Below are 19,629 nucleotides of genomic sequence, written 5' to 3'. Positions count from 1 at the left end.
TAAAAAAATTATTAAAACAAATAAAAAACATTTTTATTGGTGAATAAGCGTGTTAATAATAAAAAAGTGACAAAAAAAAACGTGATAAAAAAATGCGCTATTTTGATAAAAGCGGGATAAATAAAAATGTTAAAAAATCGCATCACATTGGGAAAATAAAATAACTAAAATGTATTTAAGCATTTTATACATTTTATTAATAAACATATTAAATGATATATAACAATGCAAAACTGCGCAAATATCTATGTGCAAACAAAAAAATATTATGTAATAATACACAATGATTATATTGTTTAATTATCAACAAAAATTGTTCTTAGTATAACGACATATACGCATATGTAGTTTACAAAAGGATTTTTTAAAATACCCAAATAATATATATTCACTAATATTAAATTAAAACAATTTGGCGGTAAAATAAAATCATGTTTACAAAACACTAGCTAACTATATTTGTATTTTTTCACATATATTCTTTATTTTACTATTTACATATTAAAAAAATTAAGAAAAAAAACCTCCGATAACTCCTAAAAATCCATCATGTTTAAGAAAAAAAACTTCCGGCAATGTATCATCCTTACTCGTTTGGGCCTTAACATATGATTTGAAAAAAAAAAAAAAAAAAAAATTACAATGATAAAACGAAGATTAGTAGAAATAATAAAATTTAAGCTCATAGTGTAAACCTACTTTAAGACAAAAAATATTTCATAAAAAACATCTCAAAAAATATTTTCCATCAATTATATTAAAGAACAAAATAACGCATATATGCATGTGCAGGCTTATGACTGAATAATACGGATAATACTATATATATATTGTGAGCATTCAAAAAATATTAATAAAATGTCTATAATTTTTCCATTTAAACTCGTTAATGTAAAAAAGAACAAAGTATTTAATTTATTTTTATTGTATCCTTACGTAGGATCTCAAATGAAAATCGCCTTTTATATCTTCATGTTTATAGAAAGTCATATCTAATATATTGTCATAATTATTAAATAATTTTTTTTTGTTAATATTTGTTGATGTGTTATTGAAACATCCAATATTTTCAATAGTTTTATTATAATGGCGGAAATGATAATATACACCATTTGTTATTGATTCCATAATATATTCATTATTATTTATATATTTTCCCGAAAAATATATTCTAAAAAAAAAAAAAATAAAATAAAAAAAATAACGCTAAAAAGCATGCTCACTCATTACAACATGTACAAATCTCTGCAATCGATAATACATTTTTCAATACCCTATTAAATTAATATTTTTTTTTCGAAATTTTTATTTTTAGTTACACACAAACTCACCTCTTTACTGAATGTATTTTTGCTAGCAAATATACCAAATAGCCAATATTATATGAGATTATCAAAATTAGGCTTCTGGCTATATCCTGATTAATCTGTTCTATTTCATTCTTATTTTCATTATTATTATTTTTTTTTTCAAGTATTTTATTGACTAACCCAAACAACGATACCAGTGTATTATCTTTTGCACATTCATTACCACCTGCATCATTTTTCAAGTGCTTAATTTTTAAATCAAGATTTTCATTTCCTTTATATGATAATTTAACTAAATCATCAAAAGAAATTGTCCCAAATATTAATGTAGCTAACCCTATAAGTGTACCCCCACCAATTGATGTGCCTGATATTCGATTAAAAGAATTATAAGAATCTGATTTTAAAATTGATATTCCCGATCCAATATTAGCTATAATAAATGGATAAAGTGGTGATTTGATTTGTATTGGTATTTGTGCTTTTAATATATGATCATATTTTATAATGGATTTTTTTACATTGAATAATTTATATATTCCATTTATAACACACTGCATTTCATCTTTTCTACAAACTTCTAAAAGCAGTTCTGTATTATAATTAGAATTGTTTTTCATTTCATCAATATCATCATTATTTAATATTCTATTAACGCTATTTTTTGATTTTTCAAAATTTTCTATATATATAGCAAGACGCTCATATTTACTAAAGTTGCTTAAAAATTCGTTGTCAAATTTTATTTGGCTAAATATGTTTATATTATGATTTCTATTTAATTGTAATTGTAAATATAATGTAGATATTTCTTCACAATATTGATGTTTTGATATTATTAAAATATATTCGTTATTTTTTATATTAAATTTTTTTAAAATATGTTCATGTATTATTTTTTCAATTATAATATAGTAATATTTATATGACCCTCCCCCTGTTAATGTAATTTTTTTGTCTTTTATTAAATTATTTTTTAATATAAAATTTAATGCTTCATTTAATTTATTTATGCTAAAAAAATCAACAAATAAATATTTATCATCTTCGAGTTTTATCCCTAAATTTTCAAGCCTATGTCTATCTTCATTATTAGTGTTAATATATATATTATTTAAATAAGCCAATTTGATTAATGTTCCCCCTATATCTAAAGAGCAGCAATTATATGATATTTTTTTATCACACTCAGCATTTTCTTCTACATTTTTATTATTCTCCATAATGTTAGAATTACATATATATTCGTATATAATTTTTTTACTTTCATATTGGTAGAAATATTTATTTTCTCTATTTTTATATTCATTATTTCTTTTTTCCAATAAATCGATAATATTTTTTTTAATCATTTTGTACTTGATTTATAATTGCTATATTTTTATCGCGTAGCTTGTTGTTTTTTTTTTTTTAAATACAAAAAACATGACAACTCTATTATTCAAAAATAATAAAAATATATTTAGTGCAGAAATGACACTCCCCGTCTTAGATTAATATAAACTTATTTTGTGTTTATAAATACTTAATACGTCATTTCTACCAATTAGAAATTGACATGACATGCAATAATTTTACTTAACCTTCGCATGTAGCCAAAACACCGATTAATAATTTTTTTTAAATAAAAAAAAAAAAAAAATAATTGTAATACAAAGCAATCCCATTATTAATCCATTCGTTTATTCGTTTATTCATTTATTGTAAAACATTTTTCTTTATTGCTATATCAGTGAAACAATAAGTTTATGTTTATGCATATAATATACGAAACCGATTTATATCAATTTTATGAATATATTCATCTTTAAAAAAAAATGTTATGACATTGTAAAATTACACATATATGAGATTATTTTTTGGCAAAATTAATGAAAACCAAATTCAACACGTAAAAAAATATATACCAATTTTTCCTATTAATATAAAAATGAATAACACACTTATATATGTGTATAATTTTTGATATAAATATATCTTATTTTTTTGTCCTTTTTGTAAACAAATAATAACGAATGTAAAAATATTCTGGCTGTTCAGATTAAAACAATACAAAAGTTAGGAAAGTTAATATATGCTTTTTATTTTTTATTTTGTTTACCTAATCTCCAGATTTATGAAGATTTATTATATTTGTTTGTAGATTTGTAACACTATTTTTTTATAAAACCTTTATACAAAGCGTGGTTGGATAATACTCTTAATCAATGTGCAAAAATAAAAAAGATAAAAAAAAGAAAGGCCTTATAGCCTTATTTTATATTTACAAACCTGTTTGACCATTTTATTTGGTATATACATATATTTTTAATATTTGTGTAGAAAATATACATAAAAATAAATTACATTTTTTTTTGAAATCGTGAGCATATACAATAATAGTGTAAAACATTTTATTATTCTTAATATAAATATTATAAAAAAAATATTATATTTGATGAGATATTATTAATAATTTGTTAAAATAAAAATGTATCATATTCAAAGATAACATAGAACAAGTCAATGTATATTAATCAATAATATATTTTTTTTTAATTTTGGCAACTATTATATATATGGAATTTTTTCTTCATATATTTTTTTAAATGTAATAACCATGTAAATAGGTGTTGATTACTTTGTACAATTTATATGTGATTAACTATTTTAGGTAGCTTATTTATGTGTTTAATTATAGTTGTACATATTTTGTTTTATTATTAATATTTTTTTTATCAAGAAAACATATTAATATGAAAACAACATAAATGACCTAATTGTGGAAAAAAATAAAACAGGAACAAAACTAACGTAATGATGTGGGCTCTATCTATTTGTTTACACTTTCCTATATAAACTTTAAAGGCTTTAATTAAATTTTATTAATATATCTAAATGTAGTATGCAATATTTAATAGGTTAAAATAAATATAGCACATTTTATTCAACCATATCAAACAATAACTAAATCAGAAAGTTTTTGTAATTAATTTACAATTGTTATTTCCTTTAATTAATATAATATACAACACTTATTTATTAATCTTTTTAATGTTTTTTTTGAGTTATTAAAACATATAAATATATACATGCAAATTATATATTGAATTACAAAGAACATATATATATATATATATTATTTTTTAGCTATAAATCCACATTGTACATGTGTTTGTTTAAGCTATTTTATAAATTTTTTCTTTATGGTATTTTTGTCATATTAGTTTTTTGTTTAAATGACATTTATATGGATTAAATTTCTTTTATAAAAAGATAATTAAATTTTATCTCTTTTATTTATATAAAAACAATTTATATAATTTTTTTAAATTACATCAAGTTTCCCCATAGCTTTAATAATTGGGTTTTATATTTTATAACATTAAAATTATAATTGTGATTTTATAGCTATATTTATAATATTATATATTAATTGTTGATAATTTTATATATGCAATTTTGTTGTACAATTTTGTGGAATTTATTTGTAAAGGATTAATAAAGATCGTCAAATTTTGACGAGCAAAATATTTATGAGTATTTTTTATTTCTTGAAAATTGACTGTGTTTTGGTATTATATATATAGAGACAAAAAATTAATATTTATTTATATAGAAAAAAACTATCTGCATATACATTTCAGTTTTTTTTATAATTTTGTATAGAACAAAATGTTAGATAATATTTTACATCATTATTTTTTTATAAATAATATACATTAAATATACGCATTATTAAGATTGACTAATTAATATAATTTTGTTTTTGTTTTTTCAGTCTTATATATCATAGCATTCTTAGCATCCTATGATTTATTACTATTGTCATTATTATAAGTTTTTTTAATTTAAAGTTTTTTAATTATACATTTTAAAGCCTCTCTTTTAATCATTGTTAATATACATTTTCTTTAATGCAATTTTGCTACTATATTTTGTGTAATATGCACATATAAATTTTTTTAGTCTAAAATGAAAATATTTTTATTTAGTTTTTTTTTTGTATGGTTCCAATACTGTTATTCGAAAAATCCCAGTGATTATGCCCATAGTATTGTATCAAATTTTGAGAGTGAAAACACACTGAAGTAAGCAATAAAAAAAAATATATATATATTTTACTTTATTTTATTTAGTACATTTGTATATGTCTAAACATTCCAAGTATTCCATTTTGTATGCATACATATAGAGTTTATTTTTCAACTCTTTTTTTTCCTAAATGTTATCATGTATACACATTTATTTTGCCTTTTTATAGGTGTCTAAAGGGTAATGTGTATATATTACAATGTCAGATTAAATGTATGAATTCAAATAATGAAATAATTTACAAAGAATGCTTAAATGATATAGAAAAAATATGCAAAGATAAAAAGACCTGTTCATATTATTTTGATTATATTTTTAAAACAAAAAATCATAAACTTCGAAACAATAATAATAATAATATATATATTGATAATTGTATAGATTCAGATAAAAATGAAATAAAAAGTACATTTACATGTGTATTAAACCCATTATTAGAATTTGATAATAATAATCATGTAATTTATAATTTTTTATTAAATAACAAAAATAATGATAAAATAGTTTGTAAAAATAGTAATATATATATAAATAATGCAACAATACATTATACATTTAGTGATATCAAATTTAAAGATGTTACATCATATATTAAAGAAAAATGTAATGAAAAAACAAATTGTGTAATTAATCCTTATAGTATTCAAACTGATATATTAAATGAAAAAAATGATGCATATTTATTAAATTCGTATATATCTATAAGTTTTGCATGTGTAAAAATTAATTTAGAATCATATTTGTATGGAGGCGACATTGACGAATTTGATCAAATTAATGATGAAGAAAATGAAGATAACAAATATTTGGATCATAATGATTTAGACGAAAAAAATGAGGAAATAATTTCCTTAAAAAATGAAATTAATGATATATTAAATGATGAAAAAATTGATAATATAGCAGAAAAATTAAAAATAGCTAAATTTACTATATCTAAAAAAATAAATGAAGAAATTAAAAAAAAAAATGATATTTTTAATAATTTAGCAAATGATATTTATCAATTTATTGGAAATGAATATTATTTTACATCTGATATAAAAGATATGATTGAGGATAGATATAATGAATTAAATAAAACTTCACAAAGTGATTTATATTATATATATTTATTAAATGTATTCGATATAGAAAAAATATATGGTATTTATTTATCTTCATATCAAGAACGATTACAACAAATTTTACAAACAAATATGACAAATTTAGATTATGTGGAAAAAAAGATTGGAAGCCTTCGAAATATTTATATGTTTCTTTATAAAAAATCGAAAAAATATAATGCCCTTGATATTTTTGATGAATATTATGATTATGTGTTAAATTATAATGATTTTGCAAAAGACAATGAAATTATTTCTGCTGACATATTTATTAAATCAAAACCAGATATTCCACAATTAAATTTTGAAATTAATAACGAAAATAAAAATGTTAAATACAAAGATGTTACCGATTTAGATGAACTTGATAATTTAAATAGAATTAACAGAATAATAAATATTAGAAATGTTTTAGTTAAGCAATTAAAAATATTATATAATCAAAGAAATAATATTTTTATTAAACAAGCTATGCTTGTCAAATCTTATTGTTACAAAAACCCATTAGATATAACAGATTTTAGTTCTATTTTCAAAAATAATTATAATAAATTAAAATATGATGCTTATAAAGAAGGGAATGGTCATATAAATGTTGCTGATAAAATAAATCCAAATTTTGTTGTTAAATATTTGAATAATTTATATAAACAGCATGTAAATAAAAATTATATTCTTAATTCATGGGATCCTAAATATAATAGAATGAATAAAAAAATAAAAATTATATTAATACTTGGATATGGCCAAGTTATTCAAATTGAAAAACAAATAAATCGGCATATTGGTAAATATAATGCACTATTAGAAAAGGCTACACTTTATAACGTGGGCAATTTATTTACTCAAACAACGAACATATTAAATGATATTTCGGGTTCATTAAATGATGGTTTAGACCCAAACATACATGACCAAGAAGATGTAACAGTTGTAGAATCGTCTGAATCAAACAAACTAGCCGAACCGGAGGAACCGATTGAAAAAGTTGAAGTTGACCGAGTTGAAAAAAGTGACGATGCTAATAATGCGACTCAACAAGTTACTGGCACAGATGAAGCAAATTACGACACCGCCTCTGGCAATTCCACTAACATCAACATTGACAACATTGATTATGGTGTAGACGAATCTATTAGAATTATTAAATATAGCAAAGCAGAGGAGGATGAATATAATGAAAGTGGAAATAATGAAAATGAAAATAATGAAAATAATGAAAATGAAAATAATGAAAATGAAAATAATGAAAATGAAAATAATGAAAATGAAAATAATGAAAATGAAAATATTGAACTTAAAAATATTGAACATGAAAATAAATCGAATGCAAGCTCAGCAAGTTTAAGCAATATTTTTTTCACATTTATCATAGCTGCTTTATTTATTAGACCATTTTTATAAATTTATTATTATTTTATTAAGCTCTTTTTGTTTAACATAATTTCAGTATTTTACAACTTTACAGTTTTTCACACTTGTTTTTACTTTGATGCCTGGCTCTCCTATACTGTTTATTTATTATTTTTTTGAGTTTTATTTTTTCTTAGTATATATAACTAAATTAAAAAAATAGTGTTTCTTCTTTTCTTTGTACATATTAACTAATTAAATTTTTATTTTTTTTTACTTTTTACAACTGAAGTATTCTAGTAAAGTCATCCTTTTTACGTTGGTTAGCTTTTTTTAACTTGTCTATTTTATTTTCATATATTAAAGTTTCCTTAAAAAAAAAATATATATATATATATATATATATATTGTGCAATGGAAAATTGTTTAAATATAACATCTTTGAATGAATTTTGATTTTAAGGTATTCAAATAAAGGCTATTTTTTAAATGGTACTTTCGAAAGTTCTTTTTGGAAATTTGTTTTTTCAGTTTGAATAATTTGTTCAGTTAATAACACACTATTTTTCAAATCATTTATTTGTTTTTTTTGTGTTTCAATTTGATTGATATAATTGTTTAGAGTATCGTTTTGTTTTGTTTGTTTCTTTAAGTTGAATGCTATTGATGATCTAAAAAAAAGTTTGTAAAATAAATAAAGTTAAAAAAAAAAAATATATATATGATTACAATTCGCTAGTTTATTTGCTAAAAATGCAAAACATAATGTTCCATGGAAATATTCATTTTTATACTTATTTCTTTGATATTCACAAATAGTATATAACATGCATGTGTGTATACATAAATTATGAACACTCTAATAATGTACATAATTTAGTTATTTTATTACTTGATTAATTTGTAGTAATGTGTCAAAACTATTACATTGTAATTAAACAACTCCTTAAGCAAAACCCCGCGAGAAAAAGAAATAGCTGAAACCTGAAAATATGATTAGAATATATATACATACATACATACATGGATACATACATATTTATATATGGACCTATCTACAAAAAGTTTATATATATTGAGATTTAAATTTAAACCTGTCTACAAATTTCCATAAAAATAGATAACAATTCTTCTAAAGATTCATCATTTATAATCATATATTTGGAATACATATTTGTAGTGTACTCAAATATTTTTTTTAGACATAAAAATATATCATCATCATTTGTTAATTTTGATACATATGATATATATTCTGTCTTTTTTTCATTCAAGTATTTAATTGGAAAAATATCATAAATTGGATCATTAAAAAGATATATATTTTTATTTCCATTTTTATATAGCATATTTGATTTAAAATTTTTTCGAATTTTTTCTATTACCCTAACAATATTTTTTTCTTTCAAATTTTTTTCATCTTTTGAATTTTTATTGTTTGTTTCACTATTTTCTATAATTATGGGATTATCGTATTTTAGATATTTATTATATTTAACCAAGTGATTTTTCATTTTTTTTTAAATAAATAATTTTATTAGAAATTTATTTAAATGAAAATAATAAAATTATTATTTTTTTATTTTATTTTTTAATTTGCTGAAAAGCTTGTAAGGATGTATTTTTTTAAGATCCCGAAAAAGGAATACAATGCAAACAGCTATGTGCATGCACACATAAATCAAAAAAGGCGAGAAAAAAGATGAAAAAAATGTGAAATATTTTATGTATGCTCTATTTTACGGGAATAAGAAATCATAAAGTAAATATATGTAAATATGGATATAAAACATAAGCATTGCAGATAATTGTACAATATATCGTATCTGTAAAATACCCTCCCCCCCCAAAATGGTCGATTTCTATATAGTTTTATTTTAAATAAATTAATTTGAAAAAAAAACTGAATATTGTATAATTTTTCGAAAATGGCAGTTTCGGCTACATAATAATTGCACCTTTATCGTAAATAGAATTAGTCACTTCTTTATATGGAAGGATAAACACATTATTTATAAAAAGTTCGGGTTTTAAATTAACATTTTCTCCTAACACACACAACCCTTCAATTCGAGCCCAGCTCCCTATACAAGATTTTGAGCCAATTATAGAATTGTCAATATAACTATATGAATTAATAACAGAATCCCTAAGAATACATGAATTTTTTATTCTGCACCCTTCACCTAATATAACATTATTACCTAAAACCACATTTTCTCCTAAAAAACAATTATTTTTTATAACAGTATTTGAGGATATTAAAACATTTCCTTCTATTTTTATATAAAAGTTTTTTATATTATTTAAAACTTGATTTGTATTTTCATCAAATTTATTTAATTCTTCAATATTTTCAAACGATATAAATAATTTATTTTTTTTTATATCTTTATTTTCATCTTCATTTATATTATAACAAATTAATAGCTGGTCAGGAATAATAGTTTTTTCTTTGTCATTTTTTAATTTGTCTAAATTTTGAAAACTATTTAAATATAATGATTGACCTTTTAAAAAATCAGAAGGTTTTCCAATATCTGCCCAAAAACCATTTAGTTTATAAAAATATAACAAATTGTCTGTAGCTAAATTTGGAAATATTTCTTTTTCTAAAGATGTATTTCTTTTAGGAATAAAATTTAATATTTTTTTATTTAAAATATATATTCCTGAATTTATTAAACTTGATTCAGGAATTAATGGTTTTTCTTCAAATTTAAGAATTTTTTTTTCATTATCTGTTATTACAACGCCAAATGATCTAGGATCATCGACATCTTTTACCTAATTAAAAAGACAAGAAATTTTCAAAAAAAATTTCAAAACAAATTTCAAATTGAATCATATATATTTGTTTGGATCTTTCCCATTTAATTTAGTCTTACCATAATTGTTAATAAAGATTTATTTTCTTTATGAAATTTCATCATATCGATTAAAGGAAAGGAACAAATAATATCTGAATTAAAAACAAAAAAATCATCATATTTTGATAAAAAGTTTTCAGCTAGTTTTATTGGGCCTCCTGTTCCTAATGGTTCATTTTCAATTGAAAAAAATATTTTAACATTATATTTTTGTTGTAAATTATTTACAAAGCTTTTTATATTATCTGGTTTATATGCGATTGCTAATATTATTTCATTTACTCCAGATTTTGCTAAATTAAGGATTTGATGTTCTAAAATAGCTTTATTGCAAAAATCAACTAAAGGTTTGGGGGTAGTTAAGGTCAAAGGTCGTAGGCGTGTTCCATACCCCCCCACCAAAAGCAGTGCATTCATATTTACAAAAGTGTGTGCAAACAAACGTATGGAAAAAAGGAAAAAGTGGAAAAAAATTACAATACGAATATATATTTCTTTATACTTCTTTAAGCATTCTGCAAAATTAAACCAATTTAAATTGTCATATAAAAAAAATAAAATTGAAACAATAAAAAGGAACAAAACAAACTAATATTGTTATATATTCCATAATATACTTATAAGCATTAAAATATTTTTAACTTCACACTTGGTAAACAAAATTATAAAATCTTAAAAATTGTGCACACAAAAATGTACATACATTCTAAAAAAAATAATTCACATTATGATTTTATATATTCTAAATGGTGGTTAAAATAAATACAAATGTGTGAATTACACTAATTTAGAATATAATAAAATTATAAAAAAAAATATATTAAAATGAGCCTATTGCTTGCCTCAATTGTAAAAAAAATAAAATAATCAGAGTAATTAAATGAAGCTATTATGTGTTGCTTATTTTGTAAGCAAAATTTTATTTGTGTAAAGTTAATTTTTTTTGTCATTAAAATATGATTAGTGTATTAATTATAGTTTGTTTTTTTTAAGCTAGGAAAAAAAAAATTTAATTTAAGAATAGAATATGCATAAAGATAAATGATGGTACAAATAATTAAAAAAGTCAACGCAGTAAAAAAAAAATCATAAAAAATAATATAGATATAATAAGAACAATGTACAACACATGTGTATATCTTTAATTAAACATTAAATCGAAATAATTTTGATCCTTAGTATATTCTGGAAAATTATGTAAAAAAAGAAATATAATAAATGTAGCGTGAAATATGTATGCACATATATACATAGTTTTTGCTTAATTGTTGATTAAATTTGCATTTGCATTTGTGGGTACCTTTTTTATCCTCTAAATTTACACGAGTTGTTTTATTTGGTGTTGTTTCAAATAATAGCATATCAATGTTTGTTTTAGATTTATTTGCATCTGTAGAATCATGTATATTTGGTCTGTTTTCTTCAAAAATTGTTTTATCATTTTCATAAGAGGGTGTCAAACTATGTACATTAACTGTTTTGTCATTTAAACTTGTTTTATCATTTTTATTGTTTATCCAACTTAATCTCAAAACCTATAGTTGATAATAAAGTTAAAGAATGAAATATATCAGAAATAAACAAGGAATGATGGAAAATGACACATTAAAAAAAAAAAAAAAAAAATATTCACTATTTCGATAATCTATTTTCGCTTTCTTTGTCTTTTATACTAGGCTATGTATATGTATATACATATATATGTTTATTTTTTGTTGTTTTTTTTCTTTTTCAAACATACTTTCATGTATATGCAGGAATTGAAAGTGGGGACATGAGAAAAACCATCAGTAATATCAACCCATACTGTATTATTATTGTGATTTATTTTAAATCTATAAATAGTATAAATAAAAGTTAGGAAATAAATAATAAAGTTATGTATGTACATGTATAATATGAGATATATGATTGGATTAAAAGATTAAATTTAGAAATAATAAATAATATTAACATATATGAATATAATTAAAATGCGATAGGTAAACCTGAAATGATAAGTTCCCTCCAAAGGAAATTCATTCTTAATATCACTTAATGTTATTAAATTAGGTGGTTTAGAAATATAAAAAACATTTTGTGAATTTTTATCTTCTTTGTCGTTGATAATATTATAAAATACAATTGTTGTATTTTGCATTTTTCACTTATAAATATATTTATATATACCAATATATATTTTCTGAATTTAAACTTTTCTATACATTTGTAAAAAAAAAAAGTTTGTTGAAAATGTTATTTTTTTTTTTTATATATTTACACTAATAATACATAAGCTTAATTTGGTAATACAAAAAATTGTTTATTTTAGACGCCTAATTATAAAAAAATAAAAAAATAATAAAATAATAACATTATTTTAATTGTTACAATTTTTTCAAAGGCTTTATATTTCCATACATACATGTGTACATCTTTACATTTTTTTATATACAATTTTATGACAAATTTTTATTAAAATATATTTTTCACATTTTATTAGTTAATTGTATTTCCAACTCGAGGGAGGAAAAAATGTGTTATTAAAAAAGGTAATTATTCAAATTATCAAACATGTAATTTACTTAGTATGTGCATAAAAACAGCATATGAATAGTAATCAACAAAAATGTTATAAATAAAAGATAAAAATATAACATTTTTTTATTGTTATTAATTATCTAAATTAATATTAATTGTTATTCAACCCTCTTTCTTTTGTTTTCCAATAACCTTATATATTTTGTTACTATTATATACATTATACTATATCTAATTTTATTAAAAAATATTATAAAATAAATCGTTTTATTTGGATTTCAACTATATACTTGTTTGCTTAATGCACTTTATAGGGTAATATTTAAATAGTTTGACTTTTTTAATTATATAATATACATTTTTTTTAGATTTAAACAATGATATAAATTTAGATATTTTATAATAGTTATATTCCATTTTGCATGCATAGTATTATTTTGCTTTTTTTTTTTAACAATATATGATATATAATTTATCCCATTTTGAAAAGTCTTTTTTAAATATAAAAAAAACATATAATATTTAAATAAAATATTATTTTAAAAATTTTATAAATTACATATTTTTTTAACTGAGCCGCATTTACATTCCAGATTTTTATTTTTTCTAATTAGTATAAAAAATATAAGCTTTTAAAAAATTGATTTTTCGAGAAAAATAAAACTTAAAACATAAGCAATAAATAGTTAAAAATAAAATACACATTTATTATCTAATTTTAAAAATAAAAAATCGTTGTTTTAAAACTAATGTAGTTGTAAGTTGCCATGCATAAACATTATTAGTCTTTTTCTATTTTTGTAAATATATAGGTACATTTGGTGGCTTATCAAATTATAAAATCATATATATAGCAATTTGATTAAATATATAATACGATTTTAAATTATTTTCTTGAATAAAATAAAATAACATATTCTCCAAATTTTCATTGTTAAGTCCGAATATATAAACAAGCAAATTCATCTAAATTATTTTATACTAGTTCAATTATAAAGATACAATTTTTACAACATGCAAATAAAAATAAAAGATGTCAAGCATTTAATAGAAAGCTTAAAAATAAATAAAGAAAAAGAATTTGAAAAGGATCTTAAAATTCTTTTAGAAATAAATTCGCATAATTATAGAGCAAGTTCACAAAATGAAAGCAAACAAAATAGCTTTTTAAATGATAAACAACTGAATAGTTACATTGCATACATAGAAACTATAAAGGATAATATAAAAAGTAAAACAGTTTTTGAAAATAGTTATTTTGGTAATATATTAAACTGTTATCATAAAAGTGAAGAATATAATAATGTTATGAATTTCAATACAAATAATAATATAAAAAATGATAAAAATTCGATTTATAATAAAAATTTAGTTAATTTTTTTTTTATGTATTTAATTCGAAAGTATAGCGAAATAGAATATTATAAATGGCTACATAGTGATTTTACAAAAAAAAAATTATTTAATAACATAGATGAAAATTATACAAATAATTATCTTAATTCTTATATATGTCTTTTATATATTTATTCTAAAATTGTTGGATATATATTATTAAAAAATGAAGGAATTAATACTAATTTAATCCAATTTTGTAAAAAAATTCTTCTAAAAACATCAGAAGAATTAGAAAGTTTATTCAAAATCAGAAAAAAAGATATTCATTCCAATTTAACTCTAAATAATGTTAACTTAATTAAATATGCATATTTTATAATTGAAATATTGTGTAAAAATAATAGCACAAATTATTTAAGTATATTATACGTCTTATATTCCTTTGTATATATTTTATCTAATTTTTTTTACACATGTTCATTGGGTATTAATACTGAAAATTTTGAGAAACAAATTCAAAGTAATATAAATACAGATAATACTATTACAAATTCTGGAAATAAGAATGTTAACAATTTGGATAAAAAAGAAATATTTCATAATTCTAATTCGATATCTTTACATTATAATCATATGCGAAAATATGGAGAATCCAAATTTATGGAATTAAATGAAATGATGTTATATTTTATTTCTAAAAAAAAATTAGAACAATCTGATTGCAACTTTGAAAATATAATAAAAGATTTAAATATTCTTAAATATGCTACTTATTTAAAAAAAAATATTTTTTCCGAAATTTTTATGAACAATCAGAATAATTATAAAGAAATTAGCACAAAATATGAAATAATTATGAATGAAATATTTAGAAAAATATGTAACTTTTCAGATATTAGCCCATTATATTTAAATAAATTATTTAATAATAAAGAAGACAATGAAAAATATATTCAAACAAATAATAATATAACAATTGATACAAACAATATTGTAAAAAAAGTAGAAGAATGTTTAAAAAAAACGAATTTTCACACAAGTCTATTTGCTGAACCTGAATTTAATATTGATATAAATTTATTTAAAAAATATTTAAATAAAATTAATATAAAAGATGAAAATGTTATTTGTGAAGAAAAAAATAATTTCTTAAAATATTTTAACAAATATGAAAATATAAAATTAAATAATTTTATTAATGATTTTTATTATATTGGAATTGATTTTGATAAAACAATTGCAAAAAAAGATACTTATTCTGCATTTTTCAAACTATTGATTAGTAAATGTTATAAATGCAATTCAAATGAAAACATAGATTTATCAGAAGATGAAATAAAACTTTATGAAAATATGAATATAGACATATTGAATAATAAAAATAATAATCCATTAAGTTTAGAAGAAAAATGTTTATATTTAAAAAAAATTGGAAAATGGTATTATATGAATGAATATACTATTTTTAAAGAACTTGAAAAAAAAAAAGATAAATCAGCACCCTATTCAGATTCCTATTATTATTTTTTAAAAAAAATTGATAATTTACATATAAATAATTCAATGTTATTATCATATTATGAAATATTTAAAGATATAAATGTTGATACTATAAATTCTATAATTGATGAAAATTATGAATTATTTCATTTAAATGAATATTTCTTAGAAGTTTTTTTAAATTTTATTAATTTTAAAAAAAAAAATATGAGCGAATTTTACTTTGATATTATTACATTAAATATTAAGAAAAAAATATGTGCATATGCAATACGGAATCATCTTATCAAATATGATAAGGATTATGAAAAAGTAACAGATTATATTGAAAACAATTTAAATTTACAACATGTTAAACAAAATTATGATTCTGAATTAAAAAAATATTTTAATATCTACTATTCAAAACTCCACACTTATGATAAAAATACAAACAAATATAAAGGAACTTTTGAATATGATAAATTAAAAATAAAACATAATAATTATAACAAAGAAAATATAGTTGAAAAAATAAACATACTTTCTATTTTTGATAAAACTGTAGTTATAAATAAAGTGTTATCATTATTAGATAATTTAAATCATAAGTTATCTGCATTTATAGGGGATAGTATTATAGATTTAGATGCAATGCTTAGTGTCGATATAGGAATTATATTAGGAAAAGATACATTTCTTTTTAAATTTTGTGAAAAACATGACATTTTAATAAAACCTTTGCCATTTGCATCGGAAAAAATCGAATATTTGAAAACACAAAAAAATGCAAATAATTATACCAAATCTGACATAAAAGAAGAAACAAAATTCAATCCAAATCATCAAAGAAATAATGAATTATTTGATAATAATAATAAAATATTATATTCTACAGAAAGTTGGGCAGAAATCGGAATATTCTTTTTTGGGGATATATACAATATGAAATAAGAATTTAATCATTTGAATATTCATATATCTATTACATGTTTAAATGTTATTATATTGTTTTCATTTTATTAAAAAATATTACCAAGTATAGTTAAATATACAGAATCAAGTTTCAAAAATTGTAAACCTTCTATATCCCTATACTACCATACTATACAGAAGCATGTGTTAAAACAAATGAAATATCAGAGTAACTATGACTAGTGTAATATATAGTTCATGTTTTTTGCAAAATTAAAAAAAAGAATAAAAGAAGAAATCCCTTATTACAATTTTTTTAGAATTTGCATCATTTTTTTTGTTATCATCATTTTATTTCACTTATTTTAAATACACACTTTAATCTTATTTTTTTTTCACTTTTTTTCATAAGAAAATTTTTATTTACTATACATTATATTTTACTATTCAACTTTTTTTTCTGAAATGCCAATAAAATGTATTTATCAACATGAATAGAAATGCAAATATTTTAATTGCTATTTGCGCAGCAACAGGAGCATATTCGCATCTATATTTGCATCTATATTTACATCTGTATTTATACAAGTAATTAAATGATGATAAGTGCACTTTCAATGTAAATAAATACAACACATTATATGTAGAAAAATAAGCAATCATATATATGCCTAAATATATTATATAATAGTCATGATTCATATTCTAAGGAAAATGAAAAAAAACTAAATAAAAAAAAGTTTCATAAAATTCATAAATAGTAGTATCTTTATCCACGAATCATAAATGTGTATATGCATGCCCATGTTTTCTATGAACTAACATTTCAAGCAACTTTTGTATATAATTTTTGAGAGTGGCTTTGAATGCAAACCTCTTTAATTAAATTTTTTTCGGCTAAATATTTTATTACTGATCTAGCGACACTTAAGTTGACTTTATATTTATCCGATATTGTTGAAGGGGTAATCACTTTCATGTTTTGAACTTCCAAAATTTTGGATTGTAATGATTTATCAATAAAAACTGCATGGTTTAATTTTTCTTTATTTTTTCCCTTACCCCATTTCTACAAAGGAAAACGCAAAAGACATTCGCACGTGGTATATACATTGTTACATATTATTATGCATTGTACATATTTTTATGCATTGTACATATTTTTATGCATTGTACATATTTTTTATGCATTGTACATATTTTTATGCATTGTACATATTTTTATGCATTGTACATATTTTTATGCATTGTACATATTTTTATGCATTGTACATATTTTTATGCATTGTACATATTTTTATGCATTGTACATATTTTTATGCATTGTACATATTTTTATGCATTGTACATATTTTTATATATCACATTAATTATATAGCTATTTTGTTTTGTTTTTACCTTTTTTTTACTTCTTCCTGATGCTGCTGCTGCGGCGGCAATTTGCTCTTTCGTCTTTCTCTCTTTAGGAGGCACTGTGGAAAAATAAAATAAAATAAAATATAAAATAAAATTAAAATAAAACATGTAAAATTGTAATATTAGTAATTTCCCAAATAGGTAAAACTTAATTGGAGGTAAAATAAAATGAAGGTTTGTAGTTTTTTGTTTCAATATCCTTACTTTTAAAAGTTAATTATAAAGTATAGATTAAAAAAATTAATAAAATATATGTTTATTTGAAAAAAGTTAAAACCAATAATTTTAAAATAACTATTTTTTGTTATATAATTATTATTTTTATTTATTGTTTTTTTTGTTTGTTTATTTACAAAATAATTATTTTGTTTTTATTTTTTTTTTCCATAAAGCATTAAATTAATGCATATACTATAAATACATATTATAAGTATACCTTTATACATTTTTTTTTCATCTTAATATTTTTTTTTATACGAGATGTATTACCAGAATATACTATACATAAACAGTAAACATACATGAAATATAACTTATGCACAAGTTTCAAATGTTTGTGTTTATTTTATGATTTGGGCTTGTAAGCTATATTGTATGATGTATATATAATAATAACGTATATATGTATGTATACATTATTATTATTATATATGCATATATAATTATAAGTAATATAATCATAATGTAATCATTTATAGCAAAATACGCTTATAAAGGTTAGTGCATATGAATATATATGTACCTATATATGCAATGTTTTTGCTTAAGCGATTTAAGTGGTTTTTAATAGTCCTTATATAGATCGTTGCCTTCCTCAGTTTTTTTTTATTTTTTATTTTTAAGTTTTTTATATTTTTTACAAGTTTAAACATTTATGCAGTTAATATTGCTATGTGAAAAACAATTTAAAAAAAAAAATGATAACATTTGTAATTTATGACATAATTTAAGGAAATTGTGTTAAAACTTTTATGAACATTAGAAAAAGAAAATAATGAATTCTTAAATATGTATGCCAAAATGCATACAAAATATTATACAATTTATATATATTTCTACATATGTTCCTGTTTCATTATTATATAAATACATTTAATTGTTATATACCTTATTAATTAAAAAAAAGAAAGTAAATTAAAACAGTAGCGGAAAACAAAATTATTGTTCATAATATTGTACTATTTAATAAAAGGACCTTAAAAAAAAAAAATAATAATAATAATAATATGTCTTTTGTAAGTTTAAATT

The 19,629-nt window shown here is 20.2% G+C and overlaps 7 protein-coding genes across 7 annotated transcripts; 2 read left to right on the top strand and 5 right to left on the bottom strand.

Moving 5' to 3' along the window:
- Positions 1-510: 510 nt before the first annotated feature.
- On the bottom strand, positions 511-2,662 carry PBANKA_1022600 (pantothenate kinase 1, putative; the record flags this gene model as incomplete). The annotated part of the gene is made up of 3 exons (XM_034565316.1): positions 511-600; positions 937-1,171; positions 1,332-2,662. The coding sequence occupies 3 exons, from the start codon at positions 2,660-2,662 to the stop codon at positions 511-513; spliced, it is 1,656 nt and encodes a 551-aa protein (XP_034422025.1).
- A 2,602-nt stretch (positions 2,663-5,264) lies between these two features.
- On the top strand, positions 5,265-7,894 carry PBANKA_1022500 (surface protein P113; the record flags this gene model as incomplete). The annotated part of the gene is made up of 2 exons (XM_034565315.1): positions 5,265-5,380; positions 5,554-7,894. The coding sequence occupies 2 exons, from the start codon at positions 5,265-5,267 to the stop codon at positions 7,892-7,894; spliced, it is 2,457 nt and encodes an 818-aa protein (XP_034422024.1).
- A 229-nt stretch (positions 7,895-8,123) lies between these two features.
- Positions 8,124-9,357, bottom strand: PBANKA_1022400 (dynein light chain, putative; the record flags this gene model as incomplete). Its single annotated transcript, XM_034565314.1, has 4 exons — positions 8,124-8,213; positions 8,340-8,514; positions 8,736-8,827; positions 8,938-9,357. The coding sequence occupies 4 exons, from the start codon at positions 9,355-9,357 to the stop codon at positions 8,124-8,126; spliced, it is 777 nt and encodes a 258-aa protein (XP_034422023.1).
- Positions 9,358-9,784: 427 nt separating this feature from the next.
- PBANKA_1022300 (mannose-1-phosphate guanyltransferase, putative) lies at positions 9,785-11,130 on the bottom strand (the record flags this gene model as incomplete). Its single annotated transcript, XM_034565313.1, has 2 exons — positions 9,785-10,630; positions 10,732-11,130. 2 exons carry the CDS (start codon positions 11,128-11,130, stop codon positions 9,785-9,787), a joined length of 1,245 nt encoding a protein of 414 aa, XP_034422022.1.
- Positions 11,131-11,854: 724 nt separating this feature from the next.
- On the bottom strand, positions 11,855-12,853 carry PBANKA_1022200 (DIX domain-containing protein, putative; the record flags this gene model as incomplete). The annotated part of the gene is made up of 4 exons (XM_034565312.1): positions 11,855-11,898; positions 12,014-12,248; positions 12,455-12,548; positions 12,702-12,853. The coding sequence occupies 4 exons, from the start codon at positions 12,851-12,853 to the stop codon at positions 11,855-11,857; spliced, it is 525 nt and encodes a 174-aa protein (XP_034422021.1).
- A 1,394-nt stretch (positions 12,854-14,247) lies between these two features.
- PBANKA_1022100 (conserved Plasmodium protein, unknown function) lies at positions 14,248-17,004 on the top strand (the record flags this gene model as incomplete). Its single annotated transcript, XM_034565311.1, has 1 exon — positions 14,248-17,004. One exon carries the CDS (start codon positions 14,248-14,250, stop codon positions 17,002-17,004), a length of 2,757 nt encoding a protein of 918 aa, XP_034422020.1.
- A 787-nt stretch (positions 17,005-17,791) lies between these two features.
- Positions 17,792-18,586, bottom strand: PBANKA_1022000 (40S ribosomal protein S25, putative; the record flags this gene model as incomplete). Its single annotated transcript, XM_034565310.1, has 3 exons — positions 17,792-18,034; positions 18,364-18,437; position 18,586. Coding segments are annotated over 3 exons (318 nt in total).
- Between the last annotated feature and the right edge of the window lie 1,043 nt (positions 18,587-19,629).

This window comes from Plasmodium berghei (genome assembly GCF_900002375.2).
Source record: "Plasmodium berghei ANKA genome assembly, chromosome: 10".
NCBI lineage: Eukaryota > Apicomplexa > Aconoidasida > Haemosporida > Plasmodiidae > Plasmodium > Plasmodium berghei.
Note: the sequence above shows the minus strand (reverse complement) of the source record. Positions and strands in the feature narration are given on the sequence as shown.